Genomic DNA, 20081 nt, shown 5'->3' on the forward strand with positions numbered 1-20081 from the left:
TTGTTGGTTTACATGATATGAAATCATATGAGGAAATCTATGTTTTCACTTTATTTATTGGAATTTGCATCCTATTCTTATTGTTTTAAATTAGCTATTAAAATGCCTTAGAGCAAAATGCTCTTAGTAACCTCTTGCCCTCCTGTATTAATTAGTCAGTCTTCTCCAGAGAAACAGAAACAGTATGATAGATAGATAGATAGATAGATAGATAGATAGATAGATAGATAGACAGATAGATAGATATACAGACATACCTCATTGTTCTGTGCTTCACTTTATTGCACTTCACAGATACTGAGTTTTTTGCAAATTGAAGGTTTGTGACAACCCTGCCTGGAGCAACTCCATCGGTGCCATTTTTCCAATAGTACTTGCTCACTTCATGTCTCTGTGTCACATTTTGATAATTCTCTCAATATTTCAAACTTTTAAATTATTATATTTGTTATGGTGATCTGTGATCAGTGTTCTTTCATGTTGCTATTGCAAAAAATTATGACTCACTGAAGGCTCAGATGAGGGTTAGCACTCTTTTTGGCAATAAGATATTTTAAATTAAGGTATGCACTTTTTTTAGACATAATGCTATTGCACACTTAATAGACTACAGTATGGTGTAAACATAACTTTTATATTCACTGGGAAACCAGAAAATTTGTGTGACTCACCTTACTGCAATATTTGCTTTATTAAGGTTGTCTGGAACGGAACCCATAATATCTCCAAGGTACACCTAAATCTATATCTGGACAGAGAGAGAGAGAGACTGATTTATTATAAGGAATTGGCCTATGCAGTTGTGGGGACCAGCAAGAGCCAAGTCCATTAGTCAGGCCTGCAGGCTGGACATTTCAGAGAGAGATGATGCTGCTGTCTTGAGTCTGAACACTGGCAGTTTGGGGGCAGAATTCCTTTTTCTTCTGGGGACTTCAGTCTTTGCTCTGAAGGCCTTCAACTGATTTGATGAGGCCCACCCACATTACGGAGAGCAATCTGCTTTACTCAATCTCTAGTGATTGAAATCTAAAAAAATACCTTCACAGCAACTTCTAGACTGGTATGTGACCAAACAACTGGGCACCATGGCCTAAGCAAGTTGACACATAAAATTAACAATCACACCTCTCCTCCTGATCACTATTACCTCCCACCAATGATGGCATCTCACCTTCTAGTTCCTGCTTTCCACTTCCTGGTGACTTATGACCTCCTCCTCTCCCCCACCATGCTTAACCATCTTTCTACTTTATCTCTAGAGCTTCACTGTTCAACACAGGAGTCACTAGATACATGTCCTCTACAATTTTAACAAGTTAAAATCAAATGAAATTTAAAATTCAATTCCAAGGTTGCGGTAGCTACATTAAAGTGCTCAACCGTCACATGTGGCTGGTGGCTACCATATTGGACAGCACAGAGTAGAACATTTCCATCATTGCTGAAGGTTCCAGTGGACAGAGGTGCTCTAGACATTTCTTCACTGTAGCTTTGCCTTTGCTATCTAGGCCTCTCTCCTCAGACATTGACTCTGAATCTCAGAGTTCCAGGTTTGCAGTCTCCTTGACCATCTGGATAGTCATATATATCCTCATTGAGAATGTTGCAAAAAGATAGTTTGATGCATTTGTGTAATTCTTGGAATGCTTGTGTATTGCTCAGGATAAGTAATGCTAGCTGCTGAAACAAACAACTCCAAAAGATCAGTGACTCACACAATAAAGGTTTATTTCTTGGCCAAGTTACAGTCCTGTACTCTTTACAGCCATTCACTCTTCTTCCAGGGCCTCAGAGTTCTCCACTGGGTCCTCTGCATCCAGCTGGCCACCTAATGAAAAGTGGGGAAGACAGTACAGGATGTTCAGGGGCCAGGTCTGGAAGTGGCTGCATCACTTCTGCTCACATTTTATTGCCCAGCCTGGGTCAAACAGACCCATCTCACTGCTAAAAATGTAGTCTTTCCAAGGGCCAAGGAGGAAAATTAACAGAATGGTGAACACAAAATGCTGTATGACAGCATGTAGAAAAAAAGCATTCTTAGGTCAAGGGATACTATTTCCCCAAACAATGAACTATGTATATGTAAAAACCCTTCTGGGTCACACAGTATATATGTTTACACATCTCATACAAGGAAAATAAAAAATATCAGTAACTATCAAATGATGAGTTTCAAGGTCATATAGAATGGAGGCTAAGAAAGGATGGACTTGGGAATTGGAAAAAGTCTGTTTGAATTCCAACACTACCACTAACTGGCCAAGAACACACTGGCAATGTGATCTTAGGCCAGTTGCTTAAACTTGCAGGGCCCTCAGAGGACCCTCATGGGGTTTAAATGCGGCAGTAAATGCTTACACTAGTGTAGACACTCAGTGGCAGGTGGGGCTACATACAAACATACATGTGATGTCATGGCCTTTCCCCCACATTCTACTTTTGAGTCAGATCTACCTACAAACCGTGTAGTAATTGCAAAATGATATACTTTCCTGTGTTCATGTCTGTTATAGGTTGAATTGTGTAGCCCCCGCAAACTCCCCCAATTCATATGTTGAAGTCCTAACTCCCAGTACCTCAGAATGTGACCTTTGGAAGCAGGGTCATTGCAGATCTAATTCATTAAGATGAGGTCACACTGGAGGAAGGTGGACCCCTAATCCAATACGACTGGTATCCTTACAAAAGGGGAAATTTGGAGACATACATGCACACAGGGGGAATGCCATGTGAAGGTAAAGGCAGGGATAGAGTGAGGCATCTACAAAGCCAAGGAATGCAAAAGATGGCCAGCAAGCCACCAGAAGCTAGAGGAGAGGCATGCAATACATTCTCCCTCACTGCTCTCAGAAGGAACCAATCCTGCCAACACCTTGATCTCAGACTTTTGCCCTCCAGAGCTATGAGACAATAAATTTCTGTTGTTTAAGCCACCTGGTTTGTGGTACTCTATCATGGCAGCCCTAGGAAACTAATATAATATCCAAGCAGTTATTGACTCATATACACAGAATTTAATTTTTAAATTGCATGGTGTTCACATTTTTGTAAAATGCTAATTTCAACATATTTCCAAAATCAATTTTTCATCCATTAATTCAACTGTTTTAGAGCTACAAAAACAGCAACTTCATAGGGGTCATCCTAGATCCATATGACTACTGGGATGAAACATTGACTTTTCTTGCTGTTTGCTTAATGGGGCTATTAGGGACCTATCTTTGGAACTAGGCTCATTAATATTACACAAATGACTGGTTGTATGACCTTAGCCAAGTCCCTTGTCTGCCCTGAACCCTTTTCCTCCGCTAAAAAATAAGGGAGTGAGGCTACATTCCTTAACTAACTTCCAGCTAAGACATTCTTTGGCTTAAAAGAAACCTTGCCCATCTAGGAAGACTTGATGGCCTGTGGTCCAGGTGAGCTGAAAGCAGAGCTGATTACAGAAATCAGCTCTGCTAATATCAGGGGATTTAAGAACAATGTTAAAGGAGAGTGCACCAGCAAATTAAATATTCAAAGTGAAGAACTCTGAATTTATTAAAAGTCTGTCACCATTGAGAATGCATAATTTTAGCATAAATACGCTAGAAATATTCATTTAATTTGCAAGGTGTTACTGTTAATAAAGGAATCCTGCATCTAGATTTGTCATATGTCATTAATAAATCAACCAAAGAATGCAAATCATAATTATTTTGAATTATCTATTTACTGCTTAATTATATTTAAATTTAGACTCTCCTAAAATGTCAAATAAAAATTTTGGATGCTAAATGACTGCCTCATCTGCTTACTCTGTGTATTTGCTGAAAATAATTAGTTATATTAATTGGGGATTTTTTTCCTTAAAAAACTAATATGGGTAGGGATGGTCCTAAATAAAATATCGCCATACATGCATTTTTTTGGCCAGGGTTGTAGTAAAATATTGTTTGCACTAAAATCAGTAAGCAAACCTTTGCTCACTACCATGGGATCAACTTGGTATAATGTGATATAACAACTAAATAAAAGTAACATCAGTACTACCCTTAGATTCAGGCAAGAGGCCCTACCTGGGCTCCTATATGTTACAGAGCCTGTTCTGGGCTTTGTCTGGCCATGCCACTCCATACAAGGCAAGGAGGCTCCAGGGCCAGGGGACATGCCTGCCTGGAGGTCACACACACACACACACACACACACACACACACACACACACACACGTCCTTCTAGGACACACTCCAGGTGTCCATCACCCTGACAGCCCCTGGTCAAAGGGGACTAAGCTCCTTTCCAAGGCCTTTAAAGACCTCTTTCCTGGGTCCTTCTTGCTAGGGTGACCATCACTGGTGTGCTTACCCTTCAGCCTGAGAAGTGGCCAAGAGGAGGCTGAGGTGGGGATGAGGACAGAGCTAGGACTTGTGGACTGGTATGGGGGAGGGGGATACTTGGGTGGGGGCCGGTAAGGCTGGGTAAGAAGTCAGAGAACTAAATTCCCCTGTATGAATTCTCCCCTTTTATGAAGGCACATTGGTCAAAGTAGGAGGGAACATATTTTATCTACAATTTGTCATCTTGATTTATAATTGTTTAATATTTCGACAGATGGCATGAGGGTCTCCATTCATCCTCTTGCCCTGGACCTAGCAAATGTGAAGAGAAAGCTGAGTAACATCATCATTTTACACTGCAGACCTGTGAATGGCCCATCTCTCTTGCTGATGATCTATTTCCTAGTTTGTCACACCTGGCACACAAGTAAGTGAAATTAATGACAGAGAAAAAACAAAAGAAGTGAAGAATAAGAGACTAAAGAAATTCTATAGTTTCTTTTTTCCTGCCCTGTGGGTTTTAGAATACAGTTATGGTTCTTCAGAAAGCTTTTCCCCCAAGTTGGTGATGATGATGATGATAAAAACTGATGCTTCTTCCTATGTGCTGGGACTCCTTCTAAACACACACATTAATGAATCTCTCTCATCTTTATAGAAACGACATAGGTGGGTCCTGTAGTAACAGCCTCCCAGTTTTACATACGAGGAACCCTGGGGGTAAAGAGGGTGATTTGTACGTGGTCACACAACTAGGCACTGGAAGAAGGGATTGGAGCTCAGGCAGCGGGCTCCAGAGTCCCTGATGAAGTATTGTACAGGGCGTTTGTCCACTGAGCTTTGTCTGCACAAATGTCAGCTTTGCAAGCAACTTGCTGGCAACTTCTCCCTCTTCACCAGACAGCAATGTGATCTGCAGCCTTAGCCACAGCCTCAGGGTCAGCACGGGCTTTCAGCTAACAGGGTTTACTGTCAGGGTTGAGCATCGCTGCTTAGGACTGAGGATTTTGTCTTTTTTGTGTTTTGTTTTGCTTTTAAGCTCGGGTAGGAAAACAAACAGCACTGTGCCCAGCACTCAGCAAATACTGGGAAGAAGGGAAGGAAGGAGAGAATGCACCTGGTAAAGTTAAAGCAGTTTGATGCCAAAGACAAAAATGATCACGTGATTACTCCTGCCTAGCCTCCATCCTCTACCCAGGGGGCGGGGATCACGGGGTCGGCTTGAGACCTGGCCTTCAGAGAAGGGCCCCGCCCGAAGGAGGGCCAGGGGCTCTCCCACGAGAACTCCGAACGGTTGGGGTAGAGGAAGACAGCAGCCTCGAAGAAAAGAGGCCTGGGCACTGAGGCGCAACGCCACCTCTTCTCCGCCGGCGTGCACCCCGCCCTCTCCCGCGGCGCCCCGCCCCTCCTAGCCTTCTGCCCCGCCTCCTCCCGGCCCCTCCATGGCGCCACGACCCCAGGAAGTTGCCCCACCCCTCACGGCGCCGTGCCCCCGCCCCTCCACGGCGCCCCGCCCCACCCCGTGTGGCGTCGGGGCGCAGTGTGTACCCGCGGTGCCTGTTGGGGCCGTTGCCTCGGACAACCCGGGCCCTGGCCGCCCGGAGGCTGTGAGGAGCGGTTGCGGCGGCGGAATGCACCGGGCCTCCGCGCTGTCCGCGCCCCTGGCGAGCCCCGACTACTACGAAAGGCTCGGCCGCCTCCAGCACGGGCTGCGGGACAGGTACGGCCTACCCGGGGCGGGGGCGGGGAGTCGGCCGGCCCGAGGGTCCGCCGGAGCCCTGCCCCCTGTTCCTTCCCGCTGCCCCGCCCGCGGTTCCCCTGCGCCCGGGTCCAGTCCTGCGACGCCCCGCCTCGAGCTCCCGGAGGGGCCTGGAGGACGGAGTTTACCAGAGACACCTCCTTATGGGCAGTATCCCGCGGGAGCGTGCGGCCGTGTCACTGAATGTTCCCAGAAGTGAGAGCGGGAGTCTCCTGCCTGTCACTCTCAATCTAGCCCGTGAATTTCTCTAGTCCCCTTCCACACGCCCCCTCCTCGGCTCTTCACATTGTCATCCCACCCTGACAGCTGCGCTGCATCAGTGATGACAGGTCCAGGAACGCAGGCGGGAGAGTGAGTGTGTGTGTTTGTCAAACATGTGCCCTGTTTAAATGCTGGAGACTTTTTTGTGGGGCCAGATCTCCAGCGAAGGGATGACATTTCCAGCGGGAGAAGTCCAGCTTTCAGAGGGTTCATGATACCTGATTAAGACATGAAAGATGAGAACCACTGAAAAACAGCTTGATCACATAAAGAGAGAAAATTATAAAGCAATTTACTATAAATAGCTACATAAAAGATAGGCCGTTGAAACTATTATTCAGCTGCTAAATTAATTGGAGTTGGAAATCTCATTAGTTGACAAGAAAGGAAATAGATTTTTGGATCTCTTGATAAACAAAACGTTTAATGAGTGTTAAAAGTTACAAAATCATTTTAGTGAAGAGAGCTGTGTGTGTGATGATTTTTAAATGACAATAATTACATGGAAGGTAAAGGCAGAAGTTACTGGTTTTGAAAAGGAATTATATTCAACCTATGCTAGATTTAATTCTTGTTAAATATTTATAGAGCATCTACAAGAGGCCTCCTTAATCTTTCTCACTGTATTTACCTCTGAACCCTTTTCTACATCCTGTTTTCTTTCTGACATACCACTACTCACCCACCCACTCACCTCACCTCCAACTTAAAAAAAAAATCACCTCCTGCAGTACCTTCATTAAGAGACGAGATAGTGCTCTGTGCTTTGGTACACTTAAAGTGCTCTGTGTTCTGTTAAAAGAGTGGCTTAGTTACCCCAGGCCTTTAGTTATTTGTATTTCTTAACCCAAGTTCTAATTTTAAAATGTTACTGGTTTAAATGGCATTTTAAAAAAAACTAAGTTAATTGTGAGTTATCATTTTTGCTTCCCGTGCTAGGAACACCTGGCTGTTTATAGTCCTTATGGTATAATTTCTGTGTAATGATTATTACTCACTTTATGTCTAACACGTAATGCTTTCACTGTTAAGCAAGGTGAGGCTGTTGGAATTATATAAGGAATTTGAGTCAAATTTTACAGCCTATTCATGGTTCTGCATTTGGAGGTTTGTTTCATTTTTAAGTCAGTACAAATTTGTTACTGTGTGTATTCATTTTTCATTTTAGAAGTCCATAACTAACTCTAATGCATAGTTAATAAGTATAGAGGCAAATAACTTCGGATACAAAGAAAACTGCAGGACAACTGTGGAAACCTAGGTTCTAGTCCACCAACAGTTGTGTGACCTTGAGTTGGTCATTCAGCTCCCCTGACCTGCCTTCGTCACCAGAAATGAGGGGCCTTGAATACTATGTAAAGTAAGGCCACAGATTTTTTTTCTCTAGTAGAGCAATGAGCCTTAAAGTAAAAAAAAGTTGAAAGCTGCTAGTTTTGCAAAGCAGCAAGCAATGAATATTATCGACTGTATCCCATCTGAGTATTTGTATGTACCTGTTTGTTTGACCAATCCCTGTGACCATAAGGACCTTTATCTCTTTAAGACTCTAGAGTCATTTTAAAGGCTGCAACCCCGGGTAGTCACAGCTGATTTGTCAGTCTGAAAATGTCCTGGGAATGGTAGAAAAAACAACTTGCCCTTTCTCAGTCCTTAGAATTGGGTTATTGCAATGTTAGCTGGTCTAATAACTGGGCCCTCCCCTTGTAAGTGGTGTTTTTCTAACCCAAATTGTCTTAGCCGTACTCACACATAGATGTAACAGAATTTATATTCTGAATTTTTTCCTTTGTGTATACAGTGTTTTCTCTGCATCATGGCAAAAGCCAGTCACTGAATCTAAAAGAGCCTGATGGAGTGACTTGTTACAGTGTGTTTAGTGCCACAAGCATGGTAACATGAAAGTGGAATCGACTCTTACAATTATATAAAAACATCCTTTGAAAAGGCCCATTAAGCAACCCCAGTTGTTTCAATGCCAATATTGATTCAGAGTGAGATATCATAATAATCCAGAAATTGATGCTGATATATTAGTTGAGTAAAGCTGAAGATGGTATTGAGACAAAAATAGAATAATAAGCAGCTTACAAGGAGAAAAGTAAACCCCATGGCTATACTTTAAGGACCACCCAGCTGTGTAAAACTTTGAAAGGTCCAGGTCAGAGGTGCAGGTGATTGAAACCGGGGCCTATGGATACACATCTCAGGGCTGGGTGTTTAAAGATTCTGAAATAGAGATTTAAGACGCAGCAGTTTTAAGATGATCCTCCCAATAAGCCTTTCTCTGGCTTTTTATTGGGGTAAATATTTTAAGTCTTGAATTTAAAATAGATATGAAAGTCAGTGTTGGGGGCACTGCAGCTTGGATGTGTTTAGAAAATGGGCCTATGAAGAAGAGTTAATGAGATCAGCATCATTTTGCCTGGAATTAGAAGGCCAAGAGGTGTTTGTGATTTTTCAGTGTTTGAAGGGTCACAGTAGAGAAGTATGACCAGTGGGCGTCTGTATGTACTGAAGACAGAGCAGGAACAAGGAAGTTTTACATTCATTATTGAAAAGAACTTTCTGCTTGGGAGGTGATGGATTCCCATAAAGATGGTGGTCCTTTTTCGTTTGAGGTCATGGGCGAATTTTTAAAATTATTTTGAAAAAAGTTCAAGCTGACAGAAAAGTTGCAAGAATAGGACAAAGACCTCTAATAGTCCCCTCACCCAGATTCCTCAACTCCTTAACATTTTATTACATTTTCTTTTTCCCTTTCTGTCTGTCTCTCTGCCTGTCTATGTAAAAGCATGAGACTTTGAACCATTTGAGAATTGCAGATATGATGATGTCCCTTACATGATCACTATATAACCCTTCTAATCAGGAAACTAACATTGATATACCAATTCACAGGCCCCAGTCACAGTTCACCTACTGTCTTAACACTTTTTTCTTTTCTGGTCCAGGACCCACCTGTGAACCCGTGTTGCCATGTCTCTCCATTCTATCCCAGTCTGGAACCATTCCTCCGTCCTACCCTGTCTTTCGTGTTCCTGACAGTTTCCTAGAATAAAGCTCTCATCCCAGAGGGTGATCCTCAAGCTGGGTCCATCTGATGGTTCCTCATGACCGGACAGTGGTCATGTTTTCTTGGCAGGAATACCACAGAAGTGAATCATGACATCAGGGGCAAGGTCACAACTGCATTTAAGGGTCTTTCTGTCCCCATAATTTAACGGCAAATTGCTTACACTGTCCAGTCAATCACTCTTCATTATCATATTTATCGTGAAACCTTAGAAGGGGAATAAATATTTCTAACAGGGAAGCAGTTATACCACATTTCCTTCACTTCTCTTCCAAGTCCAGTCTTCTAAATGAGAAAGTAAAGATCTGTGTGAAGCTACTAATTTAAAAATTTGTGATTCTGTAATTTTTTTCTTGTTTAAACATAGGCACACCCCAGCCAAGGAATGGATTGTGTTCCCCAAGCAAAGACTAGGTGTTTGGATTTTGGACACCATTTTCCCTTTAAAAGAATTTTGATTAAATAGTGGTTTCCATTCTAGATTACAATAAGCAGAAAAATTTACTGAACCTATAATATAGCTAACAGTGTAACTTTGGGGTTTTTTTTTTAAAGGAAAAAAACGGCTGAAGGAAAACAGAAGCTAATAATTAAGGGCTTCCAAGTGGACATGGCCTTGGCCCTTTCCCTCAGGAGGCCAGCCTGAGCGCCCATCCTGTGCTGGACTCCTTTGATTCACAGTCTTTTTTTTTTTTTTTTTTTTAGCATTTTTCTCTTAAGACATTATGTGATTTCTCATTCAGCCTTGGTTAATTAATGTTAACTTAGATTACCAGTTTGACTTCGGTTGAAGCTTGTACTTTGGTGGTCTTTGAGCAGAGCCATCTGTGGTTAAACTGCCAAGGGCTCTTTTTGAGACTGGGATGGCTTCCTGTTCAGCAGTTTTACCCTCTAGCCCCTTGGTTTTGGCTGCTGCCACCTTTTCTGCTGCCCAGTTTCCCCTGCTTCTTGCCCAGGCAGGGTGTGCAGGTGGGCATGTCAGCTCTGTCCTCTAGCTTCCTGCCAGCACTTACCTGAACATCACAAGCTGTCTTTACTGGCGGTACGAATAATGGAGATGTTATCAAGTCATAAAAGGAAATGCCTTCAGTTCCAAGTAGTGGTGTCAGGGGACCTAGTCTCCCCCAAATGTGAGTGAGGCCAAGTCTGCTTCTCAGAGATCTCTTCCTAACTCAGCCATGTGGCTCTGCCCTGTGGCCTGTCTGGTTGGGAGCAGAGCGAGCCCTCAGCCTTCAGTCCAGGATGGATTTATGGAAGCCTTGTGTGTGGAACCCCCTTTGTTCTCAGAGATGCTGGCCATGTTGTATTTTGCATATTTATCTTGTTTATTGTCTGCCCTTCCCCCTTGAATGTCACTGCCTGAGGGCAGGGACCTTGGTTGGCTCATTTACCAGGTCAGTCTTCACCTAGAGCAGAGCCTGGCTCACCACTGCACTCAATAAATAACTGTTGCTGAATGAATGAACCTGTTTCCCAGCCTTTTCTCGCTACGTTTCCCCATTTACTTTGAGAATCTTGTTCTTTTTGCTTCATACTGGTGTCCTTTTTGCTTTTTAGACTTCCCTAGTGACTGCTAAGTACTTTTGTGTCTTGAGTTTCAAATGCAGCTGGCATTTTCTGCTTCTTAGAGAGACCAGAGAAGCATTCTCACAAAGGAGATCGTGTTCTAAATCTGCCTGCCTGTTACTGATCAGTGTAATTTATTCATAAAATATTGTCTTTCTGTATTATAGTGAAAAGAAGAGATTGGACCTGGAAGGGAAACTCTATGAATATAATCAATCTGATACATGCAGGTAAGATATGACAAAGTTTTAAAACCAATTTGCCTATATTAATCAAAATTTAACCCTAATATCAATATATGTTACAAATACCATAGTTGTAGTCCTGTTGCCGTTCCTTATTTCTAATGTGTAATCATTTCAAGTAAACACTGCAATTTAATACAATCACTATTAAGTGTAAGAATAAATTTGATGAAAGTATAAGATAAAAATTATTGTATTTTCATTATTTGATATTTGTGTTATTTCAGGAATCTTTTGCTTAAAAAGCTTAAGAATAAGACACATTATAGTCTTACTTATCTTTTTGGTCACAATTTAAACACATTGAATCTGTGAATGATTAAGTTATAATTATTATAGCTGACCTTTCAACAAACTGTTGTAGGCAGGCTTACGTGGTGTCTCATTTGTTCATGGGTGTATGACGATGACTGTTAAAATTATTCTGAGCAGTGGATAATATACATATTATCCTTTTTAGGTTACTTACTCTAACATTAAGAGCAAACTTTTAATATTTTTAATTATATTTTAAGGAAACTGAACTTTATCCTTAAGCCAAATGTATGGTGTAACCTCCGGTATTATTCATAGGAAAGTTTTCTTGCTGTGATAGAATTGTTTGTGACGTATCCACTTCATAGTATGAGTGAGAAATGAAAACATCTCATCCAGAAGAGAGAGAAGCCAAGAATACTTTAAAACCAAAGCACCCATCAGGTCCATTTTTCCTCATCTCCAAAATTATTCTTTCGCTTTATTTAGTGTCCATACTTCCAAAGCTACCAGTCAGAGTAGACAGCCATGTGTTTCTAGTGGTTCCAAAAGAGACAAGAAGAGTCAGCAAGACAGTGGAAGAAGTAGCAGTGATGTGGATGCTGTGGCCTCAGAAGTGGCCCCAAGTCTGAGAGGATCGTGGCAGTTGCCATTTTTCTAGCCCCTGACTAGAGGGACAGAAGACAGGGCATAGACTCTTCCTATAGCCTGTTCTCGGGCGGCTTCCCGGCATAATGGCGGTAGGTCGGGTGAGATGAGAGACCAGTGGGAACCTTCACCAAGCTTCGGCTGGCTGAATTTGTTCCCCTCTCTCAGCCTCTTGTTTCCTGGAAGACAGAGGGTATGGTTTGCTAAAAATATGCTTTCTTTGCCCATAGGAGAAAATCCAAACCATCTAACATGGCTGCCTCAACCTGATTCCCCCAGAAGGCAGAGGCTGAGACAAGGGTTAGTGTGTAGGTGGTCGTTTATTTTAGGAAGTGGTCACATAAAGGGCTGGGAAGAATGGAGTAGGAGCTGGTAACTGCTGTGGGCACCTGTGGCTCCATCTCTCTGCTCCTCCCAAATGTCCATTCAAGGGAAGGAAGAGGGGGGCTCTTTACCTATCAGTTCCTGACACCCGTTGGTCAGGGCCGTCCCAGGAGGTGTTAACTCGTCCTCAGTTCCAAGGCTTTCCCTGCTGCAAATTCAGAAAAGCAGCCCCGGGAAAGCAAGATACCTGGGGCGGCAGATGCAGGTGCTGCCAGGTTGCTGCAGCCGTGGCTGCAGGAGGAAAAGCTGGTTCAGGAGGAGGTGAGGAGGGGAGGTGGTGCGGTGGTGTACCAGAGCCTCTATTATCTGCCCCTGTTTAGTTTTCATCATTACCATCTCTTGCCAACCTCTCCCTAAAATTCTGCATGGACTGAATCCTCGGTTTCTGGAACATGACAAGGTCTTGTATAGTGAAGCAGGTAGACTTCCTTGCCAGGTGCCTCTGTTTAGTTTCAGCCCTGCCAGCACTTAGCCAGGCAACCATGGGACAGTAACTTCAGTATTCTGTGCCTCTGTTTCTTCATCTGTCAAATGGGGATGGAGATAGTTATGAGAACTTAATAGAGCCTTAAAGCAGGGTCTGACCCAGAGTAAGAGTCAATAATTGTTTATGACCATTTTTTGTCAGTATCACTGTTATTCTTATTTATTGCCTCTGAGCTTTCCAACGTGCTCTTTCCTCTGCCGGAATGTTTTCCCCTCATCTTCTCAGTCTTGCTTTCCCCAATTTTGGGTTAACTGTTAATTCATCCTTCATGTCTCAGCTGAAGATTAATTTCCACTGGGAAGGCCTCCTGGGCCCCTTCAGCTAGGTCACATTGCCCAGTCTTTAAGAGTCCCTCGCAGTTTCCCTTATAGCAGCCATCACACTATGTTGTGTATATCTAAGTTTTGTTTCCCTCTTGTCCCAAGCTGCATGGCTTTCGTATGCAGAGTGCTGACTGTATGAATGACTGCACAGAGGGCTGGATGACTTGTTGATGTGGTCAGCTTCGAGGGTTAAGGTGAGGGCAGGAGTGAAGCTAGACTTTGGGTGGAGAAGGCATGGTTCCTATTGCATCTACTTCAGGTGGACTCTGGTCGCAGCCAGCAGCCTCCCCAAGCGCCTGCGTGGGAAAGTTTGTCGGGTTCCACCTCTGTTACTGTCACTTGTTTCGAAAACGGCAGGCATGGGCAGCAGTACACCCAGTCCTGAGTTTTTTGTTCAGAAGGAAAAATGGGGACAACCAACCAAAATCAAAGCACAGAATTATTAGCACAATAAAGAGTTTCTTGAAAATTATTGGCTTAGAGGTGGGAGTTTAAGGTCTGTTGTTGATTAAGTTTTAACATCTCCAGCGTCTCTGCAAATCTGTTTTTGAGAGTGAACATTTTTATAGTTTTCAGCTTATTTTTGCTCGATGAGAGAATGTTGAATAATTAATTGAGCCAAAAATGGAAATGCTACATACCAGGTACTCTTATGACTTAAATACTTGTGAAGAAGAAAGAGCTGAGAGGAGCAGTGTTGGTAATGAGGGGAGAGGGGCTGCACAGTTCTGGCTGCCCACTGTGTCTTTTTTTTAAATTTTTTTAATTTTTTTAATTTTTTTTTTTTTTTTGAGGTATGCGGGCCTCTCACTGTTGTGGCCTCTCCCGTTGCGGAGCACAGGCTCCGGACGCACAGGCTCAGCGGCCATGGCTCACGGGCTTAGTTGCTCCGCGGCATGTGGGATCTTCCCGGACCAGGGCACGAACCCGTGTCTCCTGCATCGGCAGGCGGACTCTCAACCACTGCGCCACCAGGGAAGCCCCCACTGTGTCTTTTGATACTGCATTTTGGATGAGAGTCTCCAAAGGTTTCTTCACAATTTGAGTAGAGTGACAATCCATATATTGTTATCAAATATTTTCATAATACAGTATGTTATTGCAGTTTCTAAAAAAAATTTAAAATATCTAAATGAGAACTTTTGGAGCATTTTATTTATTTTTTTTTTATTTTTATTTTTTTATTTTTTACTGTGCTACGAACGGCCTTTATTGTTTGCAACGGAAAGTGGAAGAGGCGGGGATGTGCGACAGCTCCGGCTCCTGGGGTGACTCCAAAGACTCGGTCGTCGTCCTCGAAAAGCTGGAGCATTTTAAATTTCACAATTTCTTAATGTTTATGGATTGTGGTGCATAGTTTGATTCTATTTCTATATGAGCAGGTAGTTTTGAAATTGTCACATAAAAGAAAGCCATTGGGCTGTTCATCTGAAAAGGGCCACATAGGCACGGCTCTTGACACCACACTTAATTTTGAGAAAGAAATCCATATAAATCTTTATGTGTGAGTGGTGTAATGTGGTCTGGTATCCATTTCTCAGGAGAGTTATGCCTAGAGGTGATACCTCAGTGATGCTGCATTAATTTCCTCTCTAAAAATGCATATGCATCCTGTCCTTTAGGCTGCAGCGTTTGGGCAAAATATCTAGAATATGTTGTCTCATTAACAATTTTGTTAAATTCTCCTCAGAGTTGTTCAAGTCTAACTCCATCGTTTAAAAATCTGCTTTTATTCTTCTAGAGTTAAGCTGAAGTATGTAAAACTAAAGAAATACCTGAAGGAAATATGTGAATCAGAAAAGAAGGCTCATACTCGAAACCAAGAATATTTGAAGCGGTTTGAGCAGGTCCAGGCTCACGTTGGAAACTTTACCACAAGTTCAGAGAAGCTGCAAGAACTGAAGGTGACGTCTCATTTTGTACTGTTTTCTTTTGTCCTTTTTAGCTGAGATTGGGACTAGTGAGCAGTAAGTTTCTGGTCCGTGGCAGTCACTGATGTTCAGTTGTTCACCCGTAAGTTAACTGTCAGTTTTCTCTGGGAATTAATTACCATGTGGCCAGATTTTGATCAAAGAACTTGAGATTGCATTTTCTCAGACTGGAACATCTATACTTTGTTACTCTACACAAGTAGTTAAACGGGCACGGCCTCTGGCCACACCTGACCTGGTGCCTGGCACATGGGATCTCTTGGCCTCAGGACTGAATTTGAGCAACATCAGGTTCCCTGTGGAGTCTGCTTCCTTCTTCAGAGGTTCTTTTTCTGTGGCCTGAGCCCCTCTGTTCTGGGCAGGCTGGGTGTTGGGGGGAGACTGGGAAGAAGAACTGGCCCAAGGACTTCACCCTCCTGCCCATTGACTCTGTGAGCCAGAACAGCCACGCCTTCCCTACCCTCTCCGACCCTTGCCCGCACTCCCTTAGGCTGCCTGGCAACCTTCTGCTCTACAAACTGTGTCAAGCATGGAGGGCTAGGCCTTGTTTCTCACCATTTGTGCTGCTCAGGGCTTTTGCCCAACTTAACCCACCTGCATACTGGTTACCGGAGAAGTTGGCTTCAGCATTTCCCTTTCTTTTTTTTCCTCTCACAGTTTTCCCCTAGCCTTGTATAATACAGATTTTAAGTACACAGGAAAATAATTATTATAATGAACATTCATGCTGTGGTCTGAATGTTTGTGTCTCCCTGCCCAAATTCATATGTTGAAATCCTAACCTCCAAAAGTGATATTATTAGTGGGTGGGGCCTTTGAGAGGTGCTTAAGTCATGAGGATGGTGCTCTCATGAATGGGATTAGTGCCTTGTAACAGAGGCTCCAGGGTGCTCCTGGCCCCTTCCACCATGTGAGGACACAGTGAGAACATGGTAGCTCTGGACCAGGAGGGGTCTGTCACCAGAAGGCAGCCGTGCTGACATCTTGATCTTGGACTTCCAGCCTCCACAACTGTGAGCCATACATTCCAGTTGTTTATAAGGCACCCAGCCAGTGCGGTTTTATTACAGCAGCCTAAATGGACTAAGACAGCTCATGATCTAACCAGATGCAACAGTTGTAAATATTTTGCTATATTTGCTTTGCCTGTGTCTGTATATTTTTTCCTGAGCCACTGAAAGTATGCAGCAGAACCCATGACATTTCTCCCCTAAATACTTGAGTGTGTATCCCTTAAGAACAAGGACAGTCTCCTCCATAATCATACCATTATCACACCTAAGAAAATTACTAATGATTCCATAATATTATTTAATATTCAGCCAATATTTCAGTTTCCACAATTCCCTTCAAAAGTCTGTTTCTCCAGACCAGGAGCCAACTAGGGTACACATTACGTTTGTTACTGTGTCTTTTTTAGTCTCTTAATCTAATTTGGTTTCTTACCAGTCTTCCTTGTTTTGTTTTGTTTTTTCAGTGATACTAGCTTTTTTTTTTTTTTTGCGGTACGCAGGCCTCTCACTGCCGTGGCTCCCCCCTTGCGGAGCACAGGCTCCGGGCGCGCAGGCTCAGTGGCCACAGCTCACGGGCCCAGCCACTCCGCGGCATGTGGGACCCTCCCAGACCGGGGCATGAACCCGCGTCCCCCGCATTGGCAGGCGGACTCCCAACCACTGTGCCACCAGGGAAGCCCCTATACTGGCTTTTTGAAGAAGCCAGGCCAGTTGCTTGTAGAATGACTTACATTCTGAATTTGACTGGTTATTTAACTTGTGTAGCATCCCCTGTGTTTCCTGTAAACTGGAAATTTGGTCTAGACCAGCACTGCCCAGTAGAACTTTGTGGTGATGGGAACCTTCTGTCTCGGTACTGATGCTGTCTAATACAGTAGCCACTAGCTGTACATGGCTACTGAGCACTTAAAATGTAGCTTGTGACACTGAGGACTGAGTTTTTGTGTTAGATTTAATTAATTAAATTTAAATAGTCACAGCTGAGGTTATACATTCTACTGCATCCCGTCAGGAGGCGCATGAGCCATGATGTCAGGTGGTCTTGTTTGAGCCAGGCTGAGTTTGATGCCTTTGTTAACATGGTGACCTCTAGGTCTCTCTATTGTAAGGTACCTTTTTTCCCTTTGTAAATTAGTAAATAATCTGTGGAGTGGTGGCTTGACATCTTGGGAATACTTCATTCCTCAACAGCCTTTTGCCTAGCAGTTTTAGAATCCATTAATGATGCCTGAATCAGTTATAGTGGAGGTTGTGAAATGGTGATTTTCTAATTTGATCTCATCTTTTACATTTGTTAGCTGGCATTCTTCTATGAAGAAGAGCTTTCTTTCCTTCTTCTTTTTCTCCCTCTCTCTGTCTAAATGTCACTCTGGGCTTGTGAGTCTTTATTTAGTCATTATATTATCAATTGCTGTAATTATTATTTTGTTGCTTACATTCTCCCAAATTTTGCCAGTGAGAGTCTCTTCGAGTTGGCTCCTGTGTCCTTTTGACAAGATGTTCCAAGTTTACCTTATACTTCCCTGCCTCAGACTTGGAATTAGCCTCTTATCCGAGGAGCTGTAGTTCCTTTGGGTGGGAAGGGGTATTTAGAAACCAAGATCTGGAGGCTAGATGTTCTCAAGCAATAATGAGTCTTAGCTACAGCACTCCAGGTTTTTCCTCCTAGTGTTCAAGTAGAGTGCTTAAGGGTCAAAAAGCAATTGTTATCAACATTGTAAACCACTTTTCAGAGAGTTCAAAGAGAAAATAAAAGTGGTGGACAAAGCAGGGAATTTCTTCTTCCCAGTGGAATAAAGGAAATAATAGAAGTTTTCCTCTTATTTTCATATTGATGCTTTACTTAATTGTTGATTTCTCATTATAACCAAATGTGAGAGGGAGGAATTTGAAAGGAAGTATCATCCTTTGTAAATATTTTAATATTGAGAGAGCATTTGTGTGTATAGTATGATATGTTAAAAAAAAACTTGTCTCATGAGCTACTAAAGAATATCAGCATAGGGGACCATTTTCAAGAAAAGAATGATAAACTGTATTTCTAGGACTATGTAAAGCTTTATTCATAGATATCATTTAAAAATGACATAGATATTCCTTTTTGAATTTTGAAGAAGGAATGCCTTTAAAAAAATCTGCTGATGGCATAAAAGGGCAGGTCATGAAGCTGCATTTGGGAAACATACGTGTTCTGTGGAAAACTGTACATTGGCTGTGAACCAGTCAGTGATGCCCGTGACACCACCAACTCAGCAAGCTGTGCAGTGAGCGGAGTGTTCAAGCAGTGGGGGTCATCCTGTTTCTTCTTGCCTCTTCCTTTGTGTCACGGCCAGTTGTGGCCTTAGCAATACCAGTCACTTGTCTCCCTTAATCCCGCCCCACTCCCGTGTCACATCTTCACCTCACGGAAGTCTTAGGATAGAGGTGTTCTAGTCAGCACCTAAGTGGTGTATTTGCCACACACCCCAGAATGCCTGGGGGCGTTTTCCCTTGACTAGAGTATAGTTAATGCGAATGAACTTCTAACTGGTGGAAGTCCAGAAAGTGAAACAAGGTGCAGCATTGTGAGAGAAGTGGGGATTTTGCCCAAATTATATTAAGTGAATTTCTCCCTCTTTGTAAGACTAGGCCCACTTAATTGTAGATTGTTAAAATCTTTTAAAATGGGCTAAAAAACTTTTTTTGAAAAGCCATTTCAGCTGATTTTATGAATTATACTACTTTATTTGGGGGTCTATAATAATTTTCAGGGCTTTATAAGGATAGTGATGTATCATGTAGTTTTGTAAATACAGTTTTGTGACCATATTGCTACTTGTCCGATGGCTAAAGAGGGTGAATAACTCAGTTCACGAATGTAAGTAGGAGAATCACCAGTGCTGTGAAGAGGGTGCCCCTCTCTCCCTCTTCTTGCCTCCTCACCGCCTCTCCCCACCCTGCCCACTTCACCTCTGTTTCCCCTCCCTCCTCACACTCCCCACCTTGGCAGCTTTAGTGGAAGGGCCCAGCTGGTCCTTAGAGCAGTTTTCCTCAGGTGCCCTTTGCTCTTGTCTCAGGTTGGCTTTTCTCTGAAGCTGACCCTGAGACAAGGGTTTGGATGTAAGTGGCTTATTTGGGAAGTGCAAGGATGCCGGGAGGCAGGTGGGGAGCTGAGACAGGGAAGGACAAGTAGCCGGAATGGGGGTATTAAGTCAACTACCACAGTTGGCACCTGGAGCTTAATTCTGCAGGGGAACTCCACCAAATGGTTCAGAGCATTTGGGAGATGCATAGTGGGGCTCCTGAGCATTGCTGATTGAGGACTGCTGGGGGAAGGGCACAGGTGTGAGTAGCTCGTTAACCATGTGCTCCTGTAGGCAGAACAGCCTCCCCAGGCTCTGAGGGGCCCTAAGCACAGAGACAGAGGTACTGGAACTTAGGAGCACTGAGAAAGGTCCCACAGTCATGTGTGGACCATTGCCAGCATCTGCTTTGGCCTCCTGCATTCAAGTGCTAGGCTTGGGGCTGGCATGTCAGGGCTCAGGGAGGGTCCCTGGCCAGGAGCGGGTCATCATCTGGTCATGTCTCCCCTCTGCCTGAAATCCTTGAGTGCGCAGCCTTCTCGGGACAAAGTCCAGGCGCTGATCTCTGCCTGCCAACTACCCACAGCTTCAGCCTTCTGACCATGCACACAAGTTCTGTTCTCTCTCTGTCCCTCTAACACAGGTATACAGATGTGCACATTTTCTCTCCCCACCCTGTCCCCTTCCACCCTCTCCCTCCATCCCCACCCCTTGCTCCTGTCTCCCCTGCTCCCCTATCCCACTCTTCCTCCTGCCAT

General features: G+C 43.4%; 1 protein-coding gene across 2 annotated transcripts in view; it reads left to right on the top strand.

Annotated features, from left to right (window-relative positions):
• Nucleotides 1–5788: 5788 nt before the first annotated feature.
• Nucleotides 5789–20081, top strand: part of KIZ (kizuna centrosomal protein) — a 113324-nt gene continuing 99031 nt past the window's right edge. For both annotated transcript variants that reach the window (XM_059036309.2, XM_059036311.2), the window contains exons 1-3: nucleotides 5789–6036; nucleotides 11143–11205; nucleotides 15059–15221. In XM_059036309.2, the coding sequence (XP_058892292.1) occupies nucleotides 5948–6036; nucleotides 11143–11205; nucleotides 15059–15221 (315 nt within the window). In that variant the 5' untranslated portion in view covers nucleotides 5789–5947. The remainder of the gene's footprint in view (nucleotides 6037–11142; nucleotides 11206–15058; nucleotides 15222–20081) is intronic.

This window comes from Kogia breviceps, chromosome 14 (genome assembly GCF_026419965.1).
Source record: "Kogia breviceps isolate mKogBre1 chromosome 14, mKogBre1 haplotype 1, whole genome shotgun sequence".
NCBI classification, from domain to species: Eukaryota; Metazoa; Chordata; class Mammalia; order Artiodactyla; family Physeteridae; genus Kogia; species Kogia breviceps.